The sequence below is a fragment of the Ochotona princeps genome, chromosome 33 (assembly GCF_030435755.1).
Source record: "Ochotona princeps isolate mOchPri1 chromosome 33, mOchPri1.hap1, whole genome shotgun sequence".
Taxonomy (NCBI): Eukaryota; Metazoa; Chordata; class Mammalia; order Lagomorpha; family Ochotonidae; genus Ochotona; species Ochotona princeps.
In genome coordinates, this window is record NC_080864.1 from 5470862 (window position 1) to 5491354 (window position 20493).

The 20493-nt window shown below is 59.0% G+C and overlaps 2 protein-coding genes and 1 long non-coding RNA gene across 3 annotated transcripts; 1 reads left to right on the forward strand and 2 right to left on the reverse strand.

Annotated features, from left to right (window-relative positions):
* Window positions 1-63: 63 nt before the first annotated feature.
* On the reverse strand, window positions 64-5327 carry SYDE1 (synapse defective Rho GTPase homolog 1). Its single transcript, XM_004595696.2, has 8 exons — window positions 5184-5327; window positions 3234-3608; window positions 2460-3110; window positions 2115-2329; window positions 1696-1822; window positions 1415-1578; window positions 792-1017; window positions 64-491 (listed from the first exon to the last, which is right to left on the reverse strand). Exons 1-8 carry the CDS (start codon window positions 5269-5271, stop codon window positions 100-102), a joined length of 2238 nt encoding a protein of 745 aa, XP_004595753.2. The 5' UTR covers window positions 5272-5327; the 3' UTR covers window positions 64-99.
* A 6878-nt stretch (window positions 5328-12205) lies between these two features.
* On the forward strand, window positions 12206-17801 carry LOC131478472 (uncharacterized). Its single transcript, XR_009244481.1, has 3 exons — window positions 12206-12234; window positions 17437-17544; window positions 17697-17801. It is a non-coding gene; the product is annotated as an uncharacterized LOC131478472 (long non-coding RNA).
* CASP14 (caspase 14) lies at window positions 17428-19796 on the reverse strand. The gene is made up of 6 exons (XM_058658169.1): window positions 19735-19796; window positions 18796-18945; window positions 18483-18708; window positions 18241-18357; window positions 17987-18090; window positions 17428-17532 (listed from the first exon to the last, which is right to left on the reverse strand). The coding sequence occupies exons 1-6, from the start codon at window positions 19759-19761 to the stop codon at window positions 17428-17430; spliced, it is 729 nt and encodes a 242-aa protein (XP_058514152.1). The 5' UTR covers window positions 19762-19796.
* Between the last annotated feature and the right edge of the window lie 697 nt (window positions 19797-20493).

Here is a 20493-nt window from a genome sequence, read left to right on the forward strand (position 1 = left end):
GGGGTCCCCCCAAAGTCCCTGGCGGAATGATTGGCAGCCGGCCGCCCCCACCCCCCACCTCGCCCCTAGCAACCCGGGCCTTGGCGACGGCCCGCCCCCTCAGAGGCACACGTGGATCTGCTTGGAGAGCTCCCGCTCCAGGTCCAGGATGAGGGCGTCGAAGTCTTTGAGGTTCAGGTGCGGGTTGAAAGGCGCGTCGAAGTCGTCTTCGTCCTCCTCCTCCTCGTCCTCGCTCTCGCTGCCCGTCACGTGGTCGTAGTCGGGCCCCGACAGGAAGTCCCGGCCGCAGGGCAGGAAGTCCCGGCCGCAGACGCTCCAGTCGCCCGCGTAGCGGTTGCTCGGGGGGCTCTCCGGGCCTCCCCGGCCGCGGGGCCGCGGCACCACCTCGGGGCCCGTCGGCGGCGGGTCCGGCGGCTGCTGCTGCTGCTGCTGCTGCCGCTTGGGCCGCAGGTACGGGGCGACGGCGGGCGCCTCGGGAGGCCGGCGCGGGTCTGAGGGCGGAAGGGCAGGCTGGTTGGCTCGGGCAACCGGGCCTGTGATGGGCAGCTCCGGGGGGCGGGACCGCGGGTCGCCTCCAAAGGGGATTGGCGGGCTCTGAGCTCGTTGCTCAGTGTGATGGGCAGCTCAGGAGGGCGGGGCCTCGGGCCACCTCCAAAGCGGATTGGCGGACTCCCGAGCTGGTCGCTCGGGCAACCCTGTAGCGGGCGTGACCGGCCCCTGGGCCGAGGCTCCGATTGGCCGCCGGGAGCGACACGCCCCTCGGGAGGGCGGGACGAGGAGGAGGGACTCACCTGGCCAGGACTGCAGCAGGTAATGCAGCACCTCAATGTGGCGCTTGAAGTCCACAGCGCTGGCGACGCCGGGGCCCGAGCCGCGGATGCGGGGCCGGGCGGGCGCCTGGCGCGCAGGCAGCAGCACGGGGCCGAAGCACACGGCCAGGTTCTGCGGGGTCATGCGGTTGTGGGCGTGGAAGGAGGAGACGAGGCGCAGATGGTCCAGGAGAAGGGTCAGCGTGGCCTGGTGGGGCCGGGGGTGGGAAGGCGGTGAGGGGCGAGGGGCAGCCGAGGAGCGCCCAGTCGCTCCCGGAAGCACAGAGGCCACAGGCAGTGTCTGGGCGTCCAGGAAGGTGTGCGCAAGCAGGGGCTGGCCATTGTGGCAGGGTCAAGGTCGCGTGTCCAGGGGCTGTGTGAGCTTGGGTCACTCACACCACTGCCTGCGCGCCCCCAACCCACCCCGGGTGCTGCTGCTGCTGGGGGGGGTCCTTAGTCTCCAAAGCTGGACAGTGGGGTGCTGGCCCCGGTCCCGGAGGACACGCTGCTCCGGGGGGGTCCTTGGTCTCCAAAGCTGGACAGTGGGGTGCTGGCCCCTGCCCCGGAGGGCACGCTGCTGCTGGTGTTCACCAGGCAGAACTTACCCTCTCCACGTCAGGCAGGCAGTTGAGCAGCTCCCGGGTGCCTTCGGGGCTGGGGGGAGGCGTCCTGCTCGGGGGTCCCCTGGCCATGGCTTCCAGCACCACCTGGTAGAGGGGCTGGGTGATGAGCGGGGTGGGCAGCTCGCGGAGGTAATCCTTGAGGATGCCTGTGGGAGAGACGGAGGGTACGCACCCCCCCCAGCAACTCCGGTCAGGGCCTTCCCTCCCCAGGCAAGGGAACGGTAAGCGGGGCAGGGGTGAGGCGGGAGGAGGGCCGAACTGACCGGTGATGACGTTGATGTCCGGGTACAAGTCCTCTGAGAGGCAGACGGCAGCGCTGTCGCGCTCGAAGGCGTCCCTTAGCTCTTTCTTCACAGCGGCTGAACCGCACAGCCGGTACAGGCCCACTACCTGGGGTGGGGGGCGGTGGGGGGACAGATCCGGGAAGGGGTGGGCATGGGCAGGGCTGGCCAAACCCAACCCCCTATCCCTCCATGCCCCAGGAAGCGAAGCCCCCCTGCCCCGGGAAGGGAAGCCCCCCCATGCCCCGGGAAGCGAAGCCCCGCTGCCCGGGAAGGAAAGCCCCCCTGCCCCGGGAAGCGAAGCCCCCCTATGTCCCGGGAAGGGAAGCCCCCCTGCCCTGGGAAGGGAAGCCCCCATGCCCCGGGAGGCAAAGCCGGGACAGGTGTCGGGGTGCACTCACCCGCAGCCCCCGGCGCTCGATCTGCCCCACGCACTTCTGGATGATGAGCGGCACCTGGCCCGGAGGCCGCTCGCGCTCCACGAGCAGCGGCAGGGGCAGGCCGAAGACGCGGGGCTCAGCCGCGGCCGGCGCCTCGTGCTGCTCCGACAGCGTCAGCTTGGCGTACAGGAGACCCTGGGGCTCCAGGCGCACGGCCAGCTGCTGGGCCTGGCAGCCTGAAGACACACACGGAGTGGAGCGTGTGTGTGTGTGGGGGGGGGGGGGGGGGGCAGGTGCTGGGCTCCCACGTGGGGCTGTCTGTCCCTCCCTGGGGTCCTCGAGGTGCGTTGGGGGTGGGCGACTTACCTCGGAACACCGCGGGCAGCAGCACGGTGCCCTGGGCACAGGGCCGGTGCCGCCTGACACCAGGGTCCCAGGCCAGCACCAGGGCGCGCAGGAGACGGGCGGCCTCGAGCTCCAGGTGGAAAGTGTGGTCCAGGCGCAGGAAATCGGGTCCCCCGGGCAGCGGCCCCGTGCGGGCCCGGGCCACCCCGTCCACTTGGAGCAGGCAGCACAGGTCCCTGGGGGTGGCCCCGGGCGCAGGCCTCAGCCCCCCAATCCCGTACAGGTGCAGGCTGAGGCGACCCCAGAGCGCAGCAGGGGGTGCCCGGGTCGCCGCCGGCCCCGCCTCGTAGGGTCGGAAGGCGTCGGGGGACGGCGGGCCATCCCCAGGACGCTCGGGCGAGTCTCCATCGCTGAGGTATCCGGCCCTGGGGCTGCGAGCCGCCCCGGCCGGCCGCCCCCCGGGACCCCCGACCACGCTGCTATCCAGGTGGTAGCGGCTGATGACCGAGCCCGCCGGCGCGGACCTGTCGCGCTCACGGCTGGCCCGGCTGCTCCGGAGGCTGAGGCGGCGCCGGAGCTCCGGCAGCTTCTTCATTTTCATGGAGAGGCGCCTGGCGGGTCCGGGAGACTTGGTGCGGGAGGCCTTGGCGGGTGGGCTGCTCGGGGTTGCACCTGGCAGGAGGAGATGGGGGGCGGGTTGGGGCGCGGGGACGGGGCGGCCGAGACAAGGGTGTGTGTGTGTGTGTGTGTGTGTGTGTGTGTGCGCGCGCGCGCGCGCGCGTCCGTCCCGGTTACCTTGCGGCGCGAGGCCTTCCGGCTCGGCCGGGCCCACCTGGGGCTCACTGCGCGCCGGGGGCGGCCTGGGGTCTTCCTCTGGGATAGGGTTGTACCAGATCTCCCCGGCCGGCTCACCGCCACCGGGCGCTCCGGGCACTGCGCCGGCCGCCTCCTCGGGGGGCTTGGCGCCGCCCAGCACCCATCGCCGGCTGCTGGACTCGAGGCTCTGGAGGTAGGCGCCGCGCGCGGGGCTGCGCGAAGCCTCGGGGCTGGAGGGACTGTGGACTGCAGGGGGAGCAGCGGGAGCAGCTGCCTGCGCTCCTGGAAGGGCTTGGGGCTCCGGCTCTGGAGGGCTGGGCTCCGGACGCTGCTGCTGCTGCTGCACTGGGCGACCTGGGGGAGGGCAGAGGCGAGTGAGGCCCAGCCCAGGGCCATCTGTCTCCACCCACCCCAAGCAGGCAGGGCGCAGATCAGCCCCTGGGGGGGGGGGTGTGTTTGGGGGACCTGCCATCACCATGGAAGAGGACCTTGTGGAGGACTGGCCCTTCGGCCCCACTGCCCAGGCCCTGCAGCCCAGTTCCCCCCGGGACCCTCGCTGTGTGCTGGTATCCCCTCTGCTCAGTGAAGGGGTTCAGCCACTGTCACCGTCCTTCTCCCGCACTCTGGACCTCACAGGCTGTGTCCCCATGTGGACACCTAGGGGCTTCTCCCTACCCTGGACACCTTGGGAATCTTTGGGAAAGATGGGGGGAGAGGCCCGCTTTCCTCCTGTAACTCATTCCCTCCTGGGACCCCCCTGAGTCCTGCCTGGCCACTGGTCACCCTTCCCCCCCTCCTGGGACCCCTTGTGTCCTTCCTGTCCACTGGCCACCCCCTTCCTCCTTCTGGGCCCCGCTGAGTCCTGCCTGTCCACTGGTGACCCTCCCCCTCCTCCTGGGACCTCCTGAGTCCTCCCTGTCCACCCCCCTCCTCCTGGGACCCCCTCCTCCTGCCTGTCCACTGGTGACACCCCCTCCTCCTGGGACCCCCTGAGTCCTGCCGTCCACTGGTCCCCCTCCTGGGACCCCCTGAGTCCTCCCTGCCCACTGGTTATCCTCCCCCTCCTCCTGGGACTCCCTGAGTCCTCCCTGTCCACCCCCCTCCTCCTGGGGCCCCCTCCTGCCGTCCACTGGTCCCCCTCCCCCTCCTGGGACCCCTCCTCCAGTCCTGCCTCCTCCTCTTCCCTCCTCCTGTCACCCAGGCCTTCACCCTCCAAGGCCCTTTTCCATGGTGGCAGGGGGGTCTCTTGTCCACCACAATCCCAAGAGCCGCAGCAGTCACTTCACTGGCCCGAACTAGTTGCCTGCCTCAGTTTCCCCATCTGTACCAAGAGGGCAGTTTCTCGGGACCCAGCTGTGGCCAGCTGGTTAGCGGAGGGAGCAGGAAGGGGGTGTTCCACGGCTGTCCCTTCTGCGGAACCCCCACCCTCCCCTCCCATTTTCTATCCCTGGCTCTCCTTGTCCATTACCCTGCCTGGCCGTGTCCTCCCCTCCCTCGTCTCCGAGCCTCCCAGCGGGTCCTTCCACTTCCCACCCCAGACTACTCCGCTCCCCGGGCACCCCGTGGCGGCCCCACTTCCTGTCGAGGCAAGGTCCCCCCTCCGTGGGCCTCCCAGGAGCCCAGGGGCGCTGGCATCCCCAGGACCAGGCGCACATAACGGTTCGCGGTCACCCTCCCCCACCCCTCAGCCCCTCGTCTCGGGGACCCCTTGCCCACCCGGGCTCCAGGCACCCAGGCCTGCGGCCGTCCCTCCTTGGGAGTGGGATGGGGGCGCCGGGGACCCCTCGCCACCATCCCGGGGTCGCGCGGAGTGTGTGTGTGTGGGGTGGGGAGGGACCTGGCGCGCCCCTCTCTTCCTCCTCCTCTCCCGGCGGCCTCTGTCCTCCCCCCTTTCCCGTCCGTCCCCAACTTCGCCCCTCTCAGCCTCACCGCGCTCCTTCGCGTCCGACTTTTTCCGGGGAAGCCTCTCCCGACCCCGCAGGCGGGAGAAGGTTTTCCTGAGCAGCGGCTCGGCCATGCTGGGCCCGGCCGGGCCAGTGCGCGCCCCCGGGGCTCCCTCCCCGCGCGCCGGCAGGAAGCGCATTCCGGGAATGCTTGGCTCAAACTTTTTTTTTTTTTTTTTGGTTATTCCTCCCCTTCCCGCGGCCTCGAGCGAGCGGTGCTGGGAGATGTAGTCGCCCAAGGCCCGCTCGGGGGGCTTGAGAACCGCCTTTCTGCTCCGCCCGGTCCTGTCTGGTTCCCCCACGTCTCCCTGCGTCTCCTCCTTAGGTTTACCACCTGGGTGCGCTAGCCACAGCTTTTCTTTTTGGCTTCTTTTTTTTTTAAATCCAGCTTCCCAGCACCCTCCTAAACCCCTTGGTTCCTTCCAGAAACTCCCTCTGCCTCCTTCCTTAATTCTATTACTCCCCGCCCGCCCCCCCCCGAAACCTTCCCCCCCTCCCCCGCATAACAGAGGAAGTGGAAGGTGGCCGCTTTCCCCTGCCTTGGCCTAGGGTCCAGGAACTGAGGCCAGCATTGAATGCCCCATCCAGCCGGCCTGGGCGGGCGTCCTCCTAGCCCGGTACCTGGGCAAGTGCTGGGCTTTGGGCATCACCCATCCCGCCCTCACACTCAGGGACCGTCCCCCCCCAAAGTAAACATCTGGTGCAGGGTGTCACGCTGTGTCACAGCTGGGGCGCTAGACACCAGACGGGGCGGGGGGGGGGGGGGACTCCAGTGGACCACTGGGCACCGGATGGTTGTGGCCGTCTTGGGAAATATAAGCTGCCCTCCCTCCCCCCCCCCCCCCAGAATCCTGTAATTCGTCATAGAATACCCAGAGCTGACTCCATTCCAAACACAGACACGCACACCACACCACACCATGCACAAGAAAAATCCCAAACGCTCTGGACAAATCCTACTGAGCCGCCTTCCCCCACAGCCCTTCTTCCCCCTGCAGGCCTGTGGCTTCCTCTTGGGTCCTCCGGCACACTGCCCCGGGCCCTCTGTACACACTGTTCCTTCTGCCTGGGAGGTGCCGGTTCTGCTCCACGGCTCCCTCCACCCCCGCTGCTGTCCAGGCCTTGGCACACGGGTCTGTTTCCCTTCTTAACGCTGGGCACATCTTCAGTTTAGCAGGTCCCAGGCTATTCTGGGTTAGCCGGCCGTCTCCAGCAGCAGGTGGCGCTCCACCAAGGCGCTGCTGGACGTTCGGCAAGTGGTAAGGGCGTCAGGTGGTGTGGATGGAGGCCGGGACAGATGGGCTTGGTGGGGGGTCATCTCCCCCCTCCCGGGAAACCCTCCTCCCCCCCCCCCAGTCACCCTGGGTTATTGGTTCCAAGGATTCTTGGAAACTATTAAAAGCTGAAGATGCTCAAGTTGATGATATAAAATGGGATTATAACCTAGCTTGCTCAGGGGACCAGAACCTGTGTTTGGGATCTGTTCCAAGCACGGTGGAACAGAATGCGTAGAGCCTGCGCACGTCTTTCTCATACAACTGAAAGCGTCTCTAGTCGGCTGTCTCCTGCTACTGGTTGGCTGCAGGCGCCTAGACTGGCTGATCAGGTGTCCCGTAGTGAGAGGTGCCCTGCAGCCCCACTGTCCCAGCACACAGGAGATGTGGGGATGCGTGTGTCCCACAGCGGTGCCTGCTGGCCCTCAGCAGAGTGAAGCGCCAGCCCCCGACAGTGGTAACACACACCTCCATACAGGCTTTGCCGGGGAAGGTGTGAAGCAAAATCCTAACTCCGTGTCCGAATCCTCGCCTTGCACGTGCCAAGATCCCACATGGCCACCGGTTCGAGTCCCGGCTGCTCCACTTCCCATCCAACTCCCTGCTGGTGGCCTGGGAAAGCAGTGGAGGGGGTGGTCCAAAGCCTTGGGACCCTGCCACCCTGTGGGAGACCCAGAAGAGGCTCCTGGCTTCAGATCGACTCAGCTCTTGGCCATAAGGGCCACTGGGGGGAGTGAACCAGCAGATGGAAGATCTTTCTCTCTGTTTCTCTTCTCTCTGTAAACCTGCCTTTCCAATAAATAATAATAATAAAGCAGGGTTCACTGACTTCCTCGCTCTTCCTTCCTGTCCCACTTCTGGCATTTCCGGAACTCTTCACTCTCCCAGCAACCCGACTTGAACTGAAATTGTTCCCATCTCAAGGGTGGTTTCCCGGAACCCCCCCCCCCCCGCCCCGCCTGCCACGTGAAGGCCTCCACCCTCCTCATCTGTCCAGAGGGAGAAATGGCTTCCGTTGCTGGGGAGGGAGGTTGCCTCTTCCCGTCCTGCTGGGATGGACCCTCAGACTCTGGGATGGGCGAGGCCCCAAGCCGCAGCCTGAACCCATGCTGTCGCTCGAGGCTCCTCCCACACCTGGCACCTCACAAGGTGAGAAGCCAAAGGGTCCTCAAGTGTGTGCAAGCCGAGGAGGCAGACCCCCCCCCTTCCCTACCTCCCCACCTCCAGGGAGCCACTGGAGAGAGGTGGCTGGCTGTCCAGGGAGGATGTTAGCTTCCGGGAAACTCCAGCTTACCTGGTGGGAGCCATGCTTCTCGGCTGGGACCTCCTGGTGGTCCTTGCAGAAAACCCTAATCAGGCAGAAGCATAGGAGTATCCTAGCAAGAGACCTCGGGTGTGTAAAGTGGCCCGCAACAACTCCACTGTCACCGTGAGCCCTGGTCACGGCCACAGCTCTGTTCACCAGGAGCCCCAGTCACAAGACGATCCCGGGCTCGGTTCTACCTGGTGAACCCCATGAGATGCTGCTCTCCCCCCCGGGTAGCTGAGCCGCTGGAACTGGGCATTGTAAGATGGCTTTGTGAAGCGGCCTCTGTCGCTTCCTGGAGGCGGCACCTGCTGCATACGGGTTCTGACCATCCAGCCCCAGGTGGGCTCAAGACTTGGAGACCCATGGGAGGCCTCCGGGGGCAGAGTCGGGGGGCGGTGGGGCACGGATGGTGGTGGCAGGTTTTGGGTTGGACGTCCTGCGGTGGCATCCCCCCCAACACACACATGCCCCCACATTCTGCTTCCAGTAAAGGGCCAGACAAATGACAGACCACTCCGAGCTGCCAGCAAGACAAACAGCAGCCCTAGGAGATGGTGTGTAAACAAACAGGTGTGGTTGTTCCAAAACCTTATTGATGAGCACCGGAGTTAGGACCTCGTGGGATCTATTTGTTTCTTTTTAAAGGTTTATTTCTTTTTATTGGAAAGACAGATATACAGAGAGGAGGAGAGACAGAGAGGAAGATCTTCCTTCCGATGATTCACTCTCTGAGTTGCCACAATGGCCAGAGCTGAGCCCATCCGAAGCCAGGAGCCAGGAGCCTCCTCCGGGTCTCCCACACAGGTGCAGGGTCCCAAGGCTTTGGGCCGTCCTCGACTGCTTTCCCAGGCCACAAGCAGGGAGCTGGATGGGAAGTGGAGCTGCTGGGACATGAACCGGCGCCCATGTGGGATCTTGGCACGTGCAAGGTGAGGACTTGAGCCACTGGGCTACCACACTGGACCCTGGGTGCAGTTGCAAGTCTAGGGGCTGGCACAGTGATGCTGGCCACCACCCCTGCACCCCGTGCGGTCAGTGCCCAGTGTTGGCGCCGCTCCCAGTCCTGCCTGCCCTGCTTCCCATCCTGCTTATGGCATGCGGAAGCAGCCGAGGAGGGTCAAGCGCTTGGGGGCCTGCACCCATATGGGAGACCCAGAAGAAACTCCTGGCTCCCACCTCTGGATCAGCTCAGCTGTGGTCCCTGCGGCCATCGGGAGAGTGAACCAATGGATGCAATTTCTTCCTTTCTGTCTCTGGAAAAATCTGCCTTTTCAATCAAAAGAACTCCATCTTCAAAGAAAGCAATTCTTCAGTCCGGCTAAGTCTTCAAGTTAGCTGTGTGTCGTACACAGGTTTTTGTTTTTTTTTTTTTTTTTTTTGAATCTTATTTTTCCTTTGTATTATCCATTTACTGTAAGAAGCCTCTGTGTTCAGGCAGTAAGAATTCACCATCTGCAGGTGCTGTGTATCAACCGCAGGGTGTGTCCTGGTGTTTTTGTTCAAGGCTTACCTCACGTCTGGGACCTCATTGTGTAGGTCTTTTTTTTTTTTTTTTTTTTTTTTAATCAAAAGTGCTTGCTACGCAGGCAGAAAACAGGCCTGCCAGTAAGTCACGGGACAGGCCTGCGCTCGGTCACGTACGTTGGCTGTCACAGCCGGCGGTCGAGATAAGAGCTGATGCAGATAAAATTGCAGGAGGCTGTTCCGAGCACGGTCTCTGGTCGAACCACCACGCCTTCGCTACGGCGTCTTCCCACTCAGCTGCCTTGCTCCTGCCTGCACGGGAGCCCATGCACCCTCCCCGCCTCCCGGGAACAACCCCGGGGCTGGCACGCTCGGGAGAAATAAGGGGACTTTTGACTGAATGGTCAGATGCTCTCGGGTGGTCACTTTCTGCAGCATGATTGACGTTGATTAGATATACGGGAGCACTTCCAAAGGCTTCATAACAGATGTGTGTGCAACCTACGATTTACTTATTGTTATTGGAAAGCTAGATCAGATCCGTAGAGAGGAGAGACAGAAAAACCTTCTGGCTCATTCCACAAATGGCCACAATGGGCAGAGATGAGCTGATCAGGAGCCAGGAGCCAGGAGCCTCTTCCGGGTCTCCCACACAGGTGCAGGGTCCCAAGGCTTTGGGCCGTCCTCGACTGCCTTCTCAGGCCACCAGCAGGGAGCTGGACGGGAAGTGGAGTAGCTGGGACATGGACCATTGTCCATATGGGATCCCGGAACGCTTGAAGCGGGGAGGATTAGCCAATGGAGCCATTGCGCGGGGTCCCACAACTTACTGTTTTTAATCAGTGCCTATGCTGTGACCTGTGAAAGCTCTTAGGGCTGGGGAGTTATTTCTAGTTGTCTGTTGTCACATAGTCCTCCTGTAGGAACATATTCCTCCTGTAGGTGGAGCCCCTGAGCTGGGAGTTCAGAGCCAGACCATCACATCTCAAAATTCAAAAGCGACATCCCCCCCCCCCCGGAAGTAGGCATGACACCCCCACCCTTTTTTTTTTTTAATGAAAAACCTATTTGCTTTACTTGGAAAGTGAGGGTTACACAGAAAGATGGAGAGAAAGATCATCCAATCACAACGCCTGGAGCTGAGCTGCTCCAAACCCAGGAGCCAGGAGCCTCTTCCTGGTCTCCCACGCGGGTGCAGGGTCCCAAGGCTTTGGGCCGTCCTCCACTGCTTTCCCAGGCCACAAGCAGGGAGCTGGATGGGAAGCAGAGCGGCCAGGACTTGAACTGGCATCCATGTGGGATGCTGGCACTTGAAGGTAGAGGATTAGCCCGTTGAGCTAGCCCCAGAGATTTTTTGTCTTTCAAATTTTCTGGATCGACGCGGAAATTGCATCTCTTTTCATTCCTTTTTTTTTTTTTTAAATTTGTCTATTGAAATGTCTATTTTATTTCTCTTGGCATCGACTCTCTCTGTACTGTTATCTGCCTGTCTGGGAGACAGGCAATGTTTTCCCACTTTCAAAATGTTTAACTTCAGCAATCAGCTATGGAGGCCTGCCTCATGGCATAGCACAAGAAGCCGCCGCCTGCGGCACCCACAGTCCATTCAGGTCCTCGTTCTAGTCCTGGCTTCTCCTCTTAGGATCCTGCTCTCTCTCTCTCAATGGCCTGGGAAAAGCAGTGAAAGTTGGCCCAAGCATTTGGCCCCTGCCGCTGTGAGAGATCTGTGTACAGTCCTTGGCTCCTGGCTTCAGTCTGGCCCAACCTTGCTTGGCTGTGGACGTTTGGGGAGTGAACCAGCAGGTGGAAGATCGGTCTCTTTCTCTCAGTACTTCACTGAAAAAGTTTAACAAGTAAAACAAAAAAACAGTGCATGTCTTATGTGTGAGGACTGTGTCAGGCTCATTAGCCACTCCAGCACCGTAAATCTTATTTCCAGTGCTGGTGCCATGGTGTATTAGGCTAAGCCTCCGCATGTGGAGGCAGCATCCCGTATACATGCTAGTTCAAGTCCCAGCTGTTCCACTTCCTTAAAAAAAAATTATTGTAAAGTCAGATATACAGAGAGGAGGAGAGACAGAGAGGAAGATCTTCCGTCCGATGATTCACTCCGCAAGAGACTGCAACAGCTAGAGCTGAGCTGATCTGAAACCAGGAGCCAGGAACTTCTTTCTTTTGGGTCTCCAATGCGGGTGCAGGGTCCCAAGGCTTTGGGCCATCTTCGACTGCTTTCTCAGGCCACAAGCAGGGAGCTGGATGGGAAGCGGGGCTGCCGGGATTAGAACCTGCGCCCATATGGGATCCCGATAGATGCAAGGCAAGGATTTAGCCCCTAGGCCATCACACCAGGCCCTGATGATCAATTCTTATTGTCAGCTTTTTATCCGTGCCAGCTAAAGGCGTCCACAGAGTGCTAGCATCGTGGCATAGTTGGGTAAAGCCTCTGCCTGCAATGCCCACATCCCATGGGGTCTCTGGTTCGAGTCCTCGCCGTTCCACTTCCAATCTAGCTCCCAGCTGATAAACAGTAGCGGCCTAGGGGTGTGTGTGTGTGTGTGCACATGTTGTGGGCACGACTATCTGTGTTTGTGGATGTATGTAAGCGTAGGTAATAGCTCCGGGTCTGGATGTGCAGGAGTGGGCACAGGCATCTGTAGGTGTGCACACACCTGACATTCTAGGCAGGGGGACTAGCACGCGCAAAAAGCAATCACGCTGCATTCAGGAAACCACCCGCGCGGTTCCATTTCTTCGCAGGCTTGGCCAGTACAGGCATTTATCCCCGCGGCTTGGTTAAAGTGTATCATTTCCGCCCGGCCACTGTGTTTTTCTCCTGCAGGGAATGTATCTCCTAATTACCATTTCACGTTAAGAGGGTAAACAAATGTTTCACCTTTCTGTTGCTCGACAAGGCTGAAATTGGTATCCTCCCTTGCAGGTGGGAGGCGGGGAGGACTGGGCCCCACAGGAGAGAGGATTGTTACAGCTGGGTGAGTTCCAAAGCTGTCAGAGACAGCGTGCTTGTCTGTTGGCTGGTACATTTCACAGCTGCTCCCGGGAGGGCTGGAGCAGGTGCCCGGGAGGGCTGGTGCACTTTCTGTATTTCTTTGCTGGCTGAGGAGGAAAAGACACTTTCTGGTGTGAGGGATAGAGGGGCCCGGACCTGCACCTCATATCAGAACGCGCTTGGAATCCTCTAATTCAGCTCCCTGCTTCCGTGCCTGGGAGGTGGCAGGCGATGGCCCGGGTGCTCGGGTCCCCCCTGCCTGCCACCTGCATGGGAGCGACCTGGACGGGAGTTCCCAGCTCTTAGCTTTGGCTTGGCTCAGCCCTGGCTGTTGCAGGCACTTTGGGGGGGGGGACAGTGAGCCAGCAGGTGGGAGATCTGCTTGTGCCTCCCCCCTCTTTAACTTTCCGCCTTTGTGGAAGCGGAACCTGGGCACCCTCCCCAGGCACTCGGCGGTGAGATGCGAGCAGGGTTAACTTGTGTCTTAATTGCTGGCCTTTGTCGATGCTGTCTGAGCTGTAATCCTAGAGAGGGGTCTTGGCAGGTGCCCCAAGCAGCATGGACTGGGACCCAGGTAGGGGTATGGAAAGCTTGCATGTACGTGGAACTCTTGCTACTGGTAGCACATTGAGGTGACGTTGAATGCCTCCTACACGCGCATCTTAAATGGGTGTTTGTTTTGATGGCTAACTTCTCTGTATGATACTGAAATTGCGCTTGCACATTGATTGTTCCATTTTTATTATTTAAAAGAAACAGAGAAAGGACCCGGTGCGGTAGCCTAGTGGCTAAAGCCCTCGCCTTGCATCTGCCAGGTTCATATAGGGAAGCCAGTTTCTATTCCAGCTGCTCCACTTCGTATTCAGCTCCTTGCGTGTGGCCTGGCAAAACAGTCGAGTATGGCCAAAAGGTTTGGGACCCTGCACCCGTGTGGGAGACCTGGAAGAGGCTCCTGGCTCCTGGCTTCGGATCAGCAGAGCTGCGGCCATTGCGACCATCTGGGGAGCGAACCAGCGGATAGAAGATGTTTCTCTCCTTCTCTCTGTAAATCTGATTTTCCGATAAAAATAAATAAATTAAAAAAAAAAAAAAAATAGAGACAGAGCCTGCCTGCCAGTTCACTTCCCAAATGTTTACAAGTATTGGTGCTGAGCCAGGACAAAGCTGGGAGCCAGGAAGCCCATCCGAGTCTCTCGCACGGAGAGCAGGGACCCAGCACCTGCTGTCTTCCCATGGCCCTCGGCAGGCAGCCGCCCCCCTCCCCCCGTGACAGCTTAACTTACCGTGTGACCAGGCTGGCCCCTAATTACTTTTATTTATTTTTTTAAAAGATTTATTTTATTTTCATTACAAAGTCAGATATACAGAGAGGAGGAGAGACAGAGAGGAAGATCTTCCGTCCGATGATTCACTCCCCAAGTGAGCCGCAACGGCCGGTGCTGTGCCAATCCGAAGCCAGGAGCCAGGAGCTTCTTCTGGATCTCCCCCGCAGGTGCAGGGTCCCAAAGCTTTGAGCCATCCTCCACTGCTTTCCCAGGCCACAAGCAGGGAGCTGGATGGGAAGTGGAGCCTTCGGGATTAGAACCGGCCCCCGTATGGGCTCCCGGGACGTTCAAGGAGAGAACTTTAACCGCTAGGCCATGGCGCCGGGCCCATTACTTTTCTTTAAATAGACTTACTTATGGGTTCCTTTAAATCGTCAAAATTTTCTGTCGTATGGAGAGCAGGCTGTTCTCATACAGACAAAATAACTTGTCTTTCGAGCACGAAGCAGGCGTGCAGATGGCCGCCCGAGGAGGGAGCTGTTTTTTGGATGTGCCAGCTTCCCTCAGTTCTGTGGTTTGGACACGAGGCTGGCTCAGGCAGGTTCCCCACCAGCCGTGGGGTGGCACCCCGCCTGCTGTCACCAGGAAAGGCTGGTTAGGAAGCTCTCAGGGTCTGTCCCTCGTCTCGTCCCAGCCTCTTCTTGCTATGGAATTGTGAAAAGTGGAATCCATTTTGCCGTCCTGGGAGAACACACACTGTTGGATTTGACCGAATAGAGTTTAGATCCCAAACACCAGGCGTAATGTCAGAATTGGTGATTTGACAATCAGAAGCCCCATTGTATTCTAATAACACTTGATTGCAACCGGCAGATTCATTTACATGGATTAGAACTCTGTCTCTAATTACCCTACTTTATAATTGACGATGATTAAAAATCTGTTGCAATCAAGGTGGTTAGGGCAACCAACCCACCTCGGTTATTTTTGCCTTTTTTTAAAAGATTCATTTTATTTGTATTGGAAAGGCAGATATATACAGAGAACAGGAGACAGAGAGGAAGATCTTCCGTCCGATGTTTCACTCCCCAAGCGGCCGCAATGGCCGGGGCTGTGCTGAACCCCAAGTGAGCCGCAACGGGCCAGTGCACGCCGATCCGAAGCCGGGAACCAGGAACCTCTTCCGGGTCTCCCACGCGGGTGCAGGGTCCCAATGCATTGGGCCGTCCTCGACTGCTTTCCCAGGTCACAAGCAGGGAGCTGGATGGGAAGTGGAGCTGCCGGGATTAGAACTGGCCTCCATATGGGATCCCGGGGCGTTCAAGGTGAGGACTTTAGCCACTAGGCTACCATGCCAGGCCCTTTGAGGTGATTTTTTTGCTGTGGCTTCCTGGAAACACTCCAATGGGTTGGAAAATAGTTACCAAACCTCTCCTGCGACAGGTCAGATAGAAAGTATTTCCAGGGGCCCATGTTGCGGTGCAGTGAGCTCAGGTGGTGTGTGCCATGCCAACATCCCCTGTGTGAGCGCTGGGTTGGGTCCCGGCTGCTCCATGTCTGATCCAGCTCCCTGCCAATGCATCTGAGAAGCCGGCAGAGGATGGCCCAAGCGGCGGGGACACCTCACGCCCCGATGTGGGAGACCCGGATGGAGCTCAGGCCTCCTGGCTATGGTTTGGATAAGCTGCAGTCAATGCTGGGTTCATCCGGAGCAGGGAATGACCTGTGTACGTCCGTGGGCAGCTTCCTGGGTGCCCACGGCACTCCCTGGGTGCTGAGAGGGGGAGGAAGGGTGGGGGGCTTCAGTGTAGTTCAGAAAGGTGTGTGATAGATTAGTCATGTCTGCCACGGGCACCGGGATGGAGGGAGCGACCTCCACCACCAGTGTCTGTGATGCTGTATGTAGTTGGGTGTTTTCCAAGATCCCTTATAGCCTTGAAAGGACGTGGTTGGTTGTGTGGGAGGACACCCTGGGGAATGTTCTAGGGCTGGTTAAGCATGCCAAATGGAGCTGTTCGGGTGTGAAAGCATGGCCCGGGGTTTTACAAACGTCCGACACATCTGGCTTGATGGCAGCAGTTTGGAGTGAGGCTTTCAATTCTGTGCTCATGATAGACACAGCTGGCGGGGGGCGGGGGGGGGTTGCAGTTGGCCATTGCGAGGAAGACATGAAACCCCAGCAGGCTCCTGGTTTCAGCCCAGAGTGAAGATTCTAACATGTTCTTTCCAAGCTTGCCAACTCTTTATTGAACCCTCGATCCGCTGTTCATGATCCAGTGACCCCAGGCTTGGATCCCAAATCCGGGGACAGAATCCATCACACGTCATGACAGGCGTGGGAGCTGGTGAGGAGAGGGCAGAGAGAGAGGAGACCCTGGCTTGGGGAGATGGGGAGACGAGAGAGGCGTTGAGGTTGGCGGGGTGTGAGAAGCCGGCATGGTGGGCTGGGCGTTGGTCGCTGCACAGCACGGAGCCCCTGAGTCTCCCCGGGGTGTTCGAGGGAGATGATGGTCAGGCAGGACAGGTAAGGCCTGAGCTGGGCAGGTGGAAAGCGGCTGGAGGGAGGGAGAGGTTGGATGCAGAGATGTAGATCTGAGAGCATGAAGGGTGTTCCACAAGGGAGAACACAGGAATGCATCACGCTGGCTGGGCATGGTGGCCTGGGGTGTGTGTGAAGGGTGAAGGAAAATAAATTGCAAAATTATACCCCCCAACCCGCCCTCTCCTCTCCTCCTCCCCGCCCCCCGCCACCCCCAACAGAAATCCGAGGTTGAAGACTCCAGGGAGTGTTTAGGGGAGGGACTGGAAAGGAAGGAGTTGTGGTTTCTATGGTGACAGGTGTGGCTTCAGGTGGCTTGAATGACAGAGACCATAAACGTGGTCTCTCTGGTCCACCTCCCAGCCTGAGGCTGAAACTCCACAGTGGGGAGCTTGGCTGGAGTTCCCGCGAGAATGCCCACAGGCCTTCCAGGGACTTGTCTTGAGCAGCAAGAAGGTTTTAGATGGACCACTTCTCAGCAGAGAGCCGGGAAGGAAGCTGAGGCTCTGGAGGTCCAACCTGGACCCCCCATGTGTGATGTCTGAGATGTGACTTGACCTTTCTGCGCGTCCACTGTCCCCAGGCAGACCCCAGGGCATTGATTGGGAGCTGAATCTGTGAGCAGGTGCAAGGGTGGGTTTTCTGGGAGAGAGGACAGTGGCCAGGGTTCTGTATGTGTGTTAGGAAAAAAAGAGCCAGGGCGAGAGAGGACAGGGGGTGGTTGGGTTCTCCAGCGAGGACATGAAACTCTCCTGAGGGGCAGGTGTCCAGGCGTCTGACGTTATCCAAAGAAGAGAGGCCTTGGGAGGAGGAGGGGAAGAGAGAGAGAGAGAGAGAGAGAGAGAGAGAGAGAGAGAGAGAGAAATGGTTCATGCACCACAGAGTCTGCGGTGTTCAGGAGGGACTCACTTGGGCAAGGGAATGGTGTTGGCCCAGGAAGAGGTGCTAACTCCGGGTGAGACGCAGCAGCCAACAAGGTGCGACCGTGTCAGAAGGTGGTACGATGGCTTTGCTCAATCGTGGAAAATCTGGAGTTTTACGCGGTCCCCTTTGTGTGGGTTTTTCCCGGGGCAGAGAGCGGGGGATTCGTGAGGGAAGGTGGGTTATAGACACAGAGACCGCAGGAGGTGGTGTTAGCATGGCTGTGATGCCCTGTGCCTAGGTCAGGCTGACTTCTGTCTAAGAAGGAGAGGGACGGGTTGAGGGCATGATGGAGCTGTAGGGTGACGATGGACTGGGCACTGCTGAGCCTGGCGAAGACGAGACACTTGGGGGAGTGATGGATTGGGCAAGCTTTCGGTAGCTGTGGAGCAAGGAGAATCTGTGGACCATGGCTGCTCCTTGGCCTTCTCCCCGCATCCTCCTCCCACTGCTACTGCAGGTAGAGTCGCTTCCGGAGGGTGCTTTGGATCTCAGGGTTCACTTTTCTGGCCTTTCCTTCCTGGATCAGCTCTGCTTCAGCCATCCTCCGGGTCACCTGCAGCAACAGGTGGGAGAACAGGGAGTGGTGGGTGCCCACACCTGGGTGAGAGACCCTGCTTGTCTTTGCCCATGCGGTAGTTTCTATGGAATCATTGATGGAAGGATGCATTCTCTCTCTCTCTCTCTCTCTCTCTCTCTCTGTCTCTGTCTCTCCTCCAGGTCACAATACAAACACACAAATCTCAGAGAAGCAAAAGCTGCCCCACTGTTGGTGACAGCAGCCAAGGCGTCTGTTTCTAGAAGTTTCCATTAAAAAAAAAAAAACCAACAACAAAAAACAACCAACTCACTTCCTGTGGGCTTTGGGTCCCTGGGAGATGGACATCCTACTCCAGGTTGGATTGGGGGTGCAAGGGGGTGGAGAAAGCGAAGGGAAGGGGGGTGTCTTGGGATGCCGCTCACTCCACCCTTGACCTGCAACCGTCCCCGGGTGCCTTGTGCAGGCTCACCTCGGTCAGAAGCTCCAGGATGGGGCCCTTCCTGTTGGTGAACACGTCGGTTAGGGTCTGGATGAAGTAGGAGCCTTCCTGGTCGTGTCTGTAGGCGATGTAACCTGGGCAAAGGGGACGCAGAGTGGGTGGATCGGGGAGCTGCAGGCTGTGGAGGGCTCGAGGGCTGGAAGTGGGAAAACAGCCTGAGAGCCCGGGAGCCGTGGGTGAGCCGCAGCAGCCTCAGCAGCTGAGGACAGCCGGGAGCTCCTTACCCTCCACTGTGGAGTAGATATGCAGTGTGTCTGTGTAGGTGGGGATGGTTTGGGGGCTGTCTCCGGCGATGGCCATCAGCTGGTCTTCACCCACCGTTTCACCGAGGTCCCTGTGTTCTGAACAGCAAAAGCTAAGGTTAGCGAGGAAGACGTGGCCCCGGGCAAGGCGCAGGGCAGTCTTGGGGGTGGGGTGGTGGCCAGGGGGAAGCACGTGGGCTCCGTGCTGTGGTCACTGCTCCCACCTCCTCGGCAGGCCTGGATTATATACACCTTGGGTTTGGCCCTCAGAGCCTTGCAGTTCTTGTTGTTCAGGATCTCAAAGAGGCCCTCCAGCTTGACCATCTGCCCATCTTCTCCCTTGAGGACGCCTTCCTCCCCATGTGCCATTAGGACCACAAAGGCACAGCTGACAGGATCCGCCCAGGTGTCGAGGGTCTGTTGGAACTTCTCCAACTCTTCCTGGAATTGCTGGGACGAGAGGGCGGAGCAGAGTCAGGGAGAGCCCTGGGGCCGACCCCGAACCCTCGCCCTACAGCTACTGACTGTGCTGCGTACCTGGGCAGTGGGGTCCCTCTTCACCGTGCTCTCGAACCCCAGTTGCTGGAACATGTGCTGTAAGGCGTCCAGGTCTACCTCAGAGCCCTCCCGGGCTTTGGTAACACACAAAGTCAAGGCCATTCGGGCACCTGACATGTCGTATCTCTCCTAGGCCAAGGAGAACACAGATCAGCCAGGGAAAGGTCATCGTAGGGGAGCTTGAAACACCCTTCCAGAAGGCCCTAGGGTGAAGGCGCCAGGTGGAACGTAGGATGTGCAGGTAAAAAATTCTAATAAAAAACCTCAGAATTTCAATGAAAAAAGTAGGGATGAACACGTCCCCAATATTATATGGATTCACACTCTAAAGTTATTTATTGTTGCTGTAAAGTGCAACTTAATTAGGCGGGGTCCTTTCTTTTGAACTTTCTAACCCCCCCCCATTCGGCTGTTTCAGTCCAGTGTGGACTTAGTTGAGCCCCTCATCCTCTCTGAGCCCCTATTTCCAAATACAGGTGAAGAGCCTACGTGAGATTTTTTTTGAGATCTCTGCCACAGGGCATGGTTGGTGCCCCCCACCCCCTCTCTCTCCATTCTTCCTCAGCGTGCTTCCATGTCTTCCTCCCATGCAGAGAGAGCTCTTGGCATTTCTGAAGCCAAGGCTGAGCCTCCATCGATGGCATCTGAGACAGACAGATGGTGCGGTCATGAAGTCCCTTGATGAGGAGAGGGAAGGCACCAGATACAACGGTGATGGGAGCGTGGCCCTTGTTGATGTCTCCCTCACTTCGGGTCCAGCTCTGCTTTTTTTTTTCCCCCCTGGCCATCTGGTTGGATACAGAGCCCCTTCCAGCTCTGAGAACAAATCGTGACTGATTGCTGTTACATTCTACAAGAAACATGTAGCATCTCATCTCTGTATTCCTGCCCCACCCCACCCCCCCATGCCCAACTCACCTCCTGCAGTGGCCGAGGGTTACTCATTTCTCCGTCAGTCCCAAGTGCAAGATCTTGGCACTCTCTTCTGATCCTGGTGATGAGAAGAAGACAGAATGGAAATCTCCAAGGTGACGTGGAGAGGATTGGAGGACAGTTTCTAGACCTTTTTTGCATTTTTTTCCTCAACCTAGAATGCCTCTTAGCCAGTTAATATCCTTCCGTGATTATTTGTTTGATCTAGTCTGACACATTTTCCCGTCAGCCATTCATCTATTTTCTGCTCATCCATCAACCTAGTCATCCATCCCTTCATACATTTATGTATCAACTCACTTGCCATACACATTTATCCATCCACCCATCCATCCATCCATCCTTCTATCCACACACCCACCTATCCATCCATCCATCTACCCATCCACACACCCACCTATCCATCCATCCACCCATCCATCCATCCATCCACACACCCACCTATCCATCCATCCACCCACCCATCCATCCATCCACACACCCACCTATCCATCCACACACCCACCTATCCATCCATCCATCCACACACCCATCCATCCATCCATACACCCACCTATCCATCCATCCATCCATCCATCCATCCATCCATCCATCCACCCATCCACACACCCACCTATCAATCCGTCCAGCCAGCCAGCCAGCCAGCCACCCACACACCCAACCACCCACTGATCCAATGCATGTATCGACTTACCAATCTAACTATTCCTACATGCATCAACCTGTTTTACTTCCATTATTTCA

Coding starts and splice junctions, on each gene's coding strand:
- SYDE1 (XM_004595696.2), bottom strand. CDS start 5,271: ATGGCCGAGCCGCTGCTCAGGAAAACCTTCTCCCGCCTGCGGGGTCGG. Junction 2,330..2,459: donor GCTGCCCGCGGTGTTCCGAG/GTAAGTCGCCCA, acceptor GTGTGTCTTCAG/GCTGCCAGGCCCAGCAGCTG. Junction 1,018..1,414: donor GCCTGCCTGACGTGGAGAGG/GTAAGTTCTGCC, acceptor CGGCCCCACCAG/GCCACGCTGACCCTTCTCCT.
- CASP14 (XM_058658169.1), bottom strand. CDS start 19,761: ATGAGTAACCCTCGGCCACTGCAGGAG. Junction 18,946..19,734: donor ACCCTCGGCCACTGCAGGAG/GTGAGTTGGGCA, acceptor TCCTTGGCCTAG/GAGAGATACGACATGTCAGG. Junction 17,533..17,986: donor TCCTGGAGCTTCTGACCGAG/GTGAGCCTGCAC, acceptor CTGTTGCTGCAG/GTGACCCGGAGGATGGCTGA.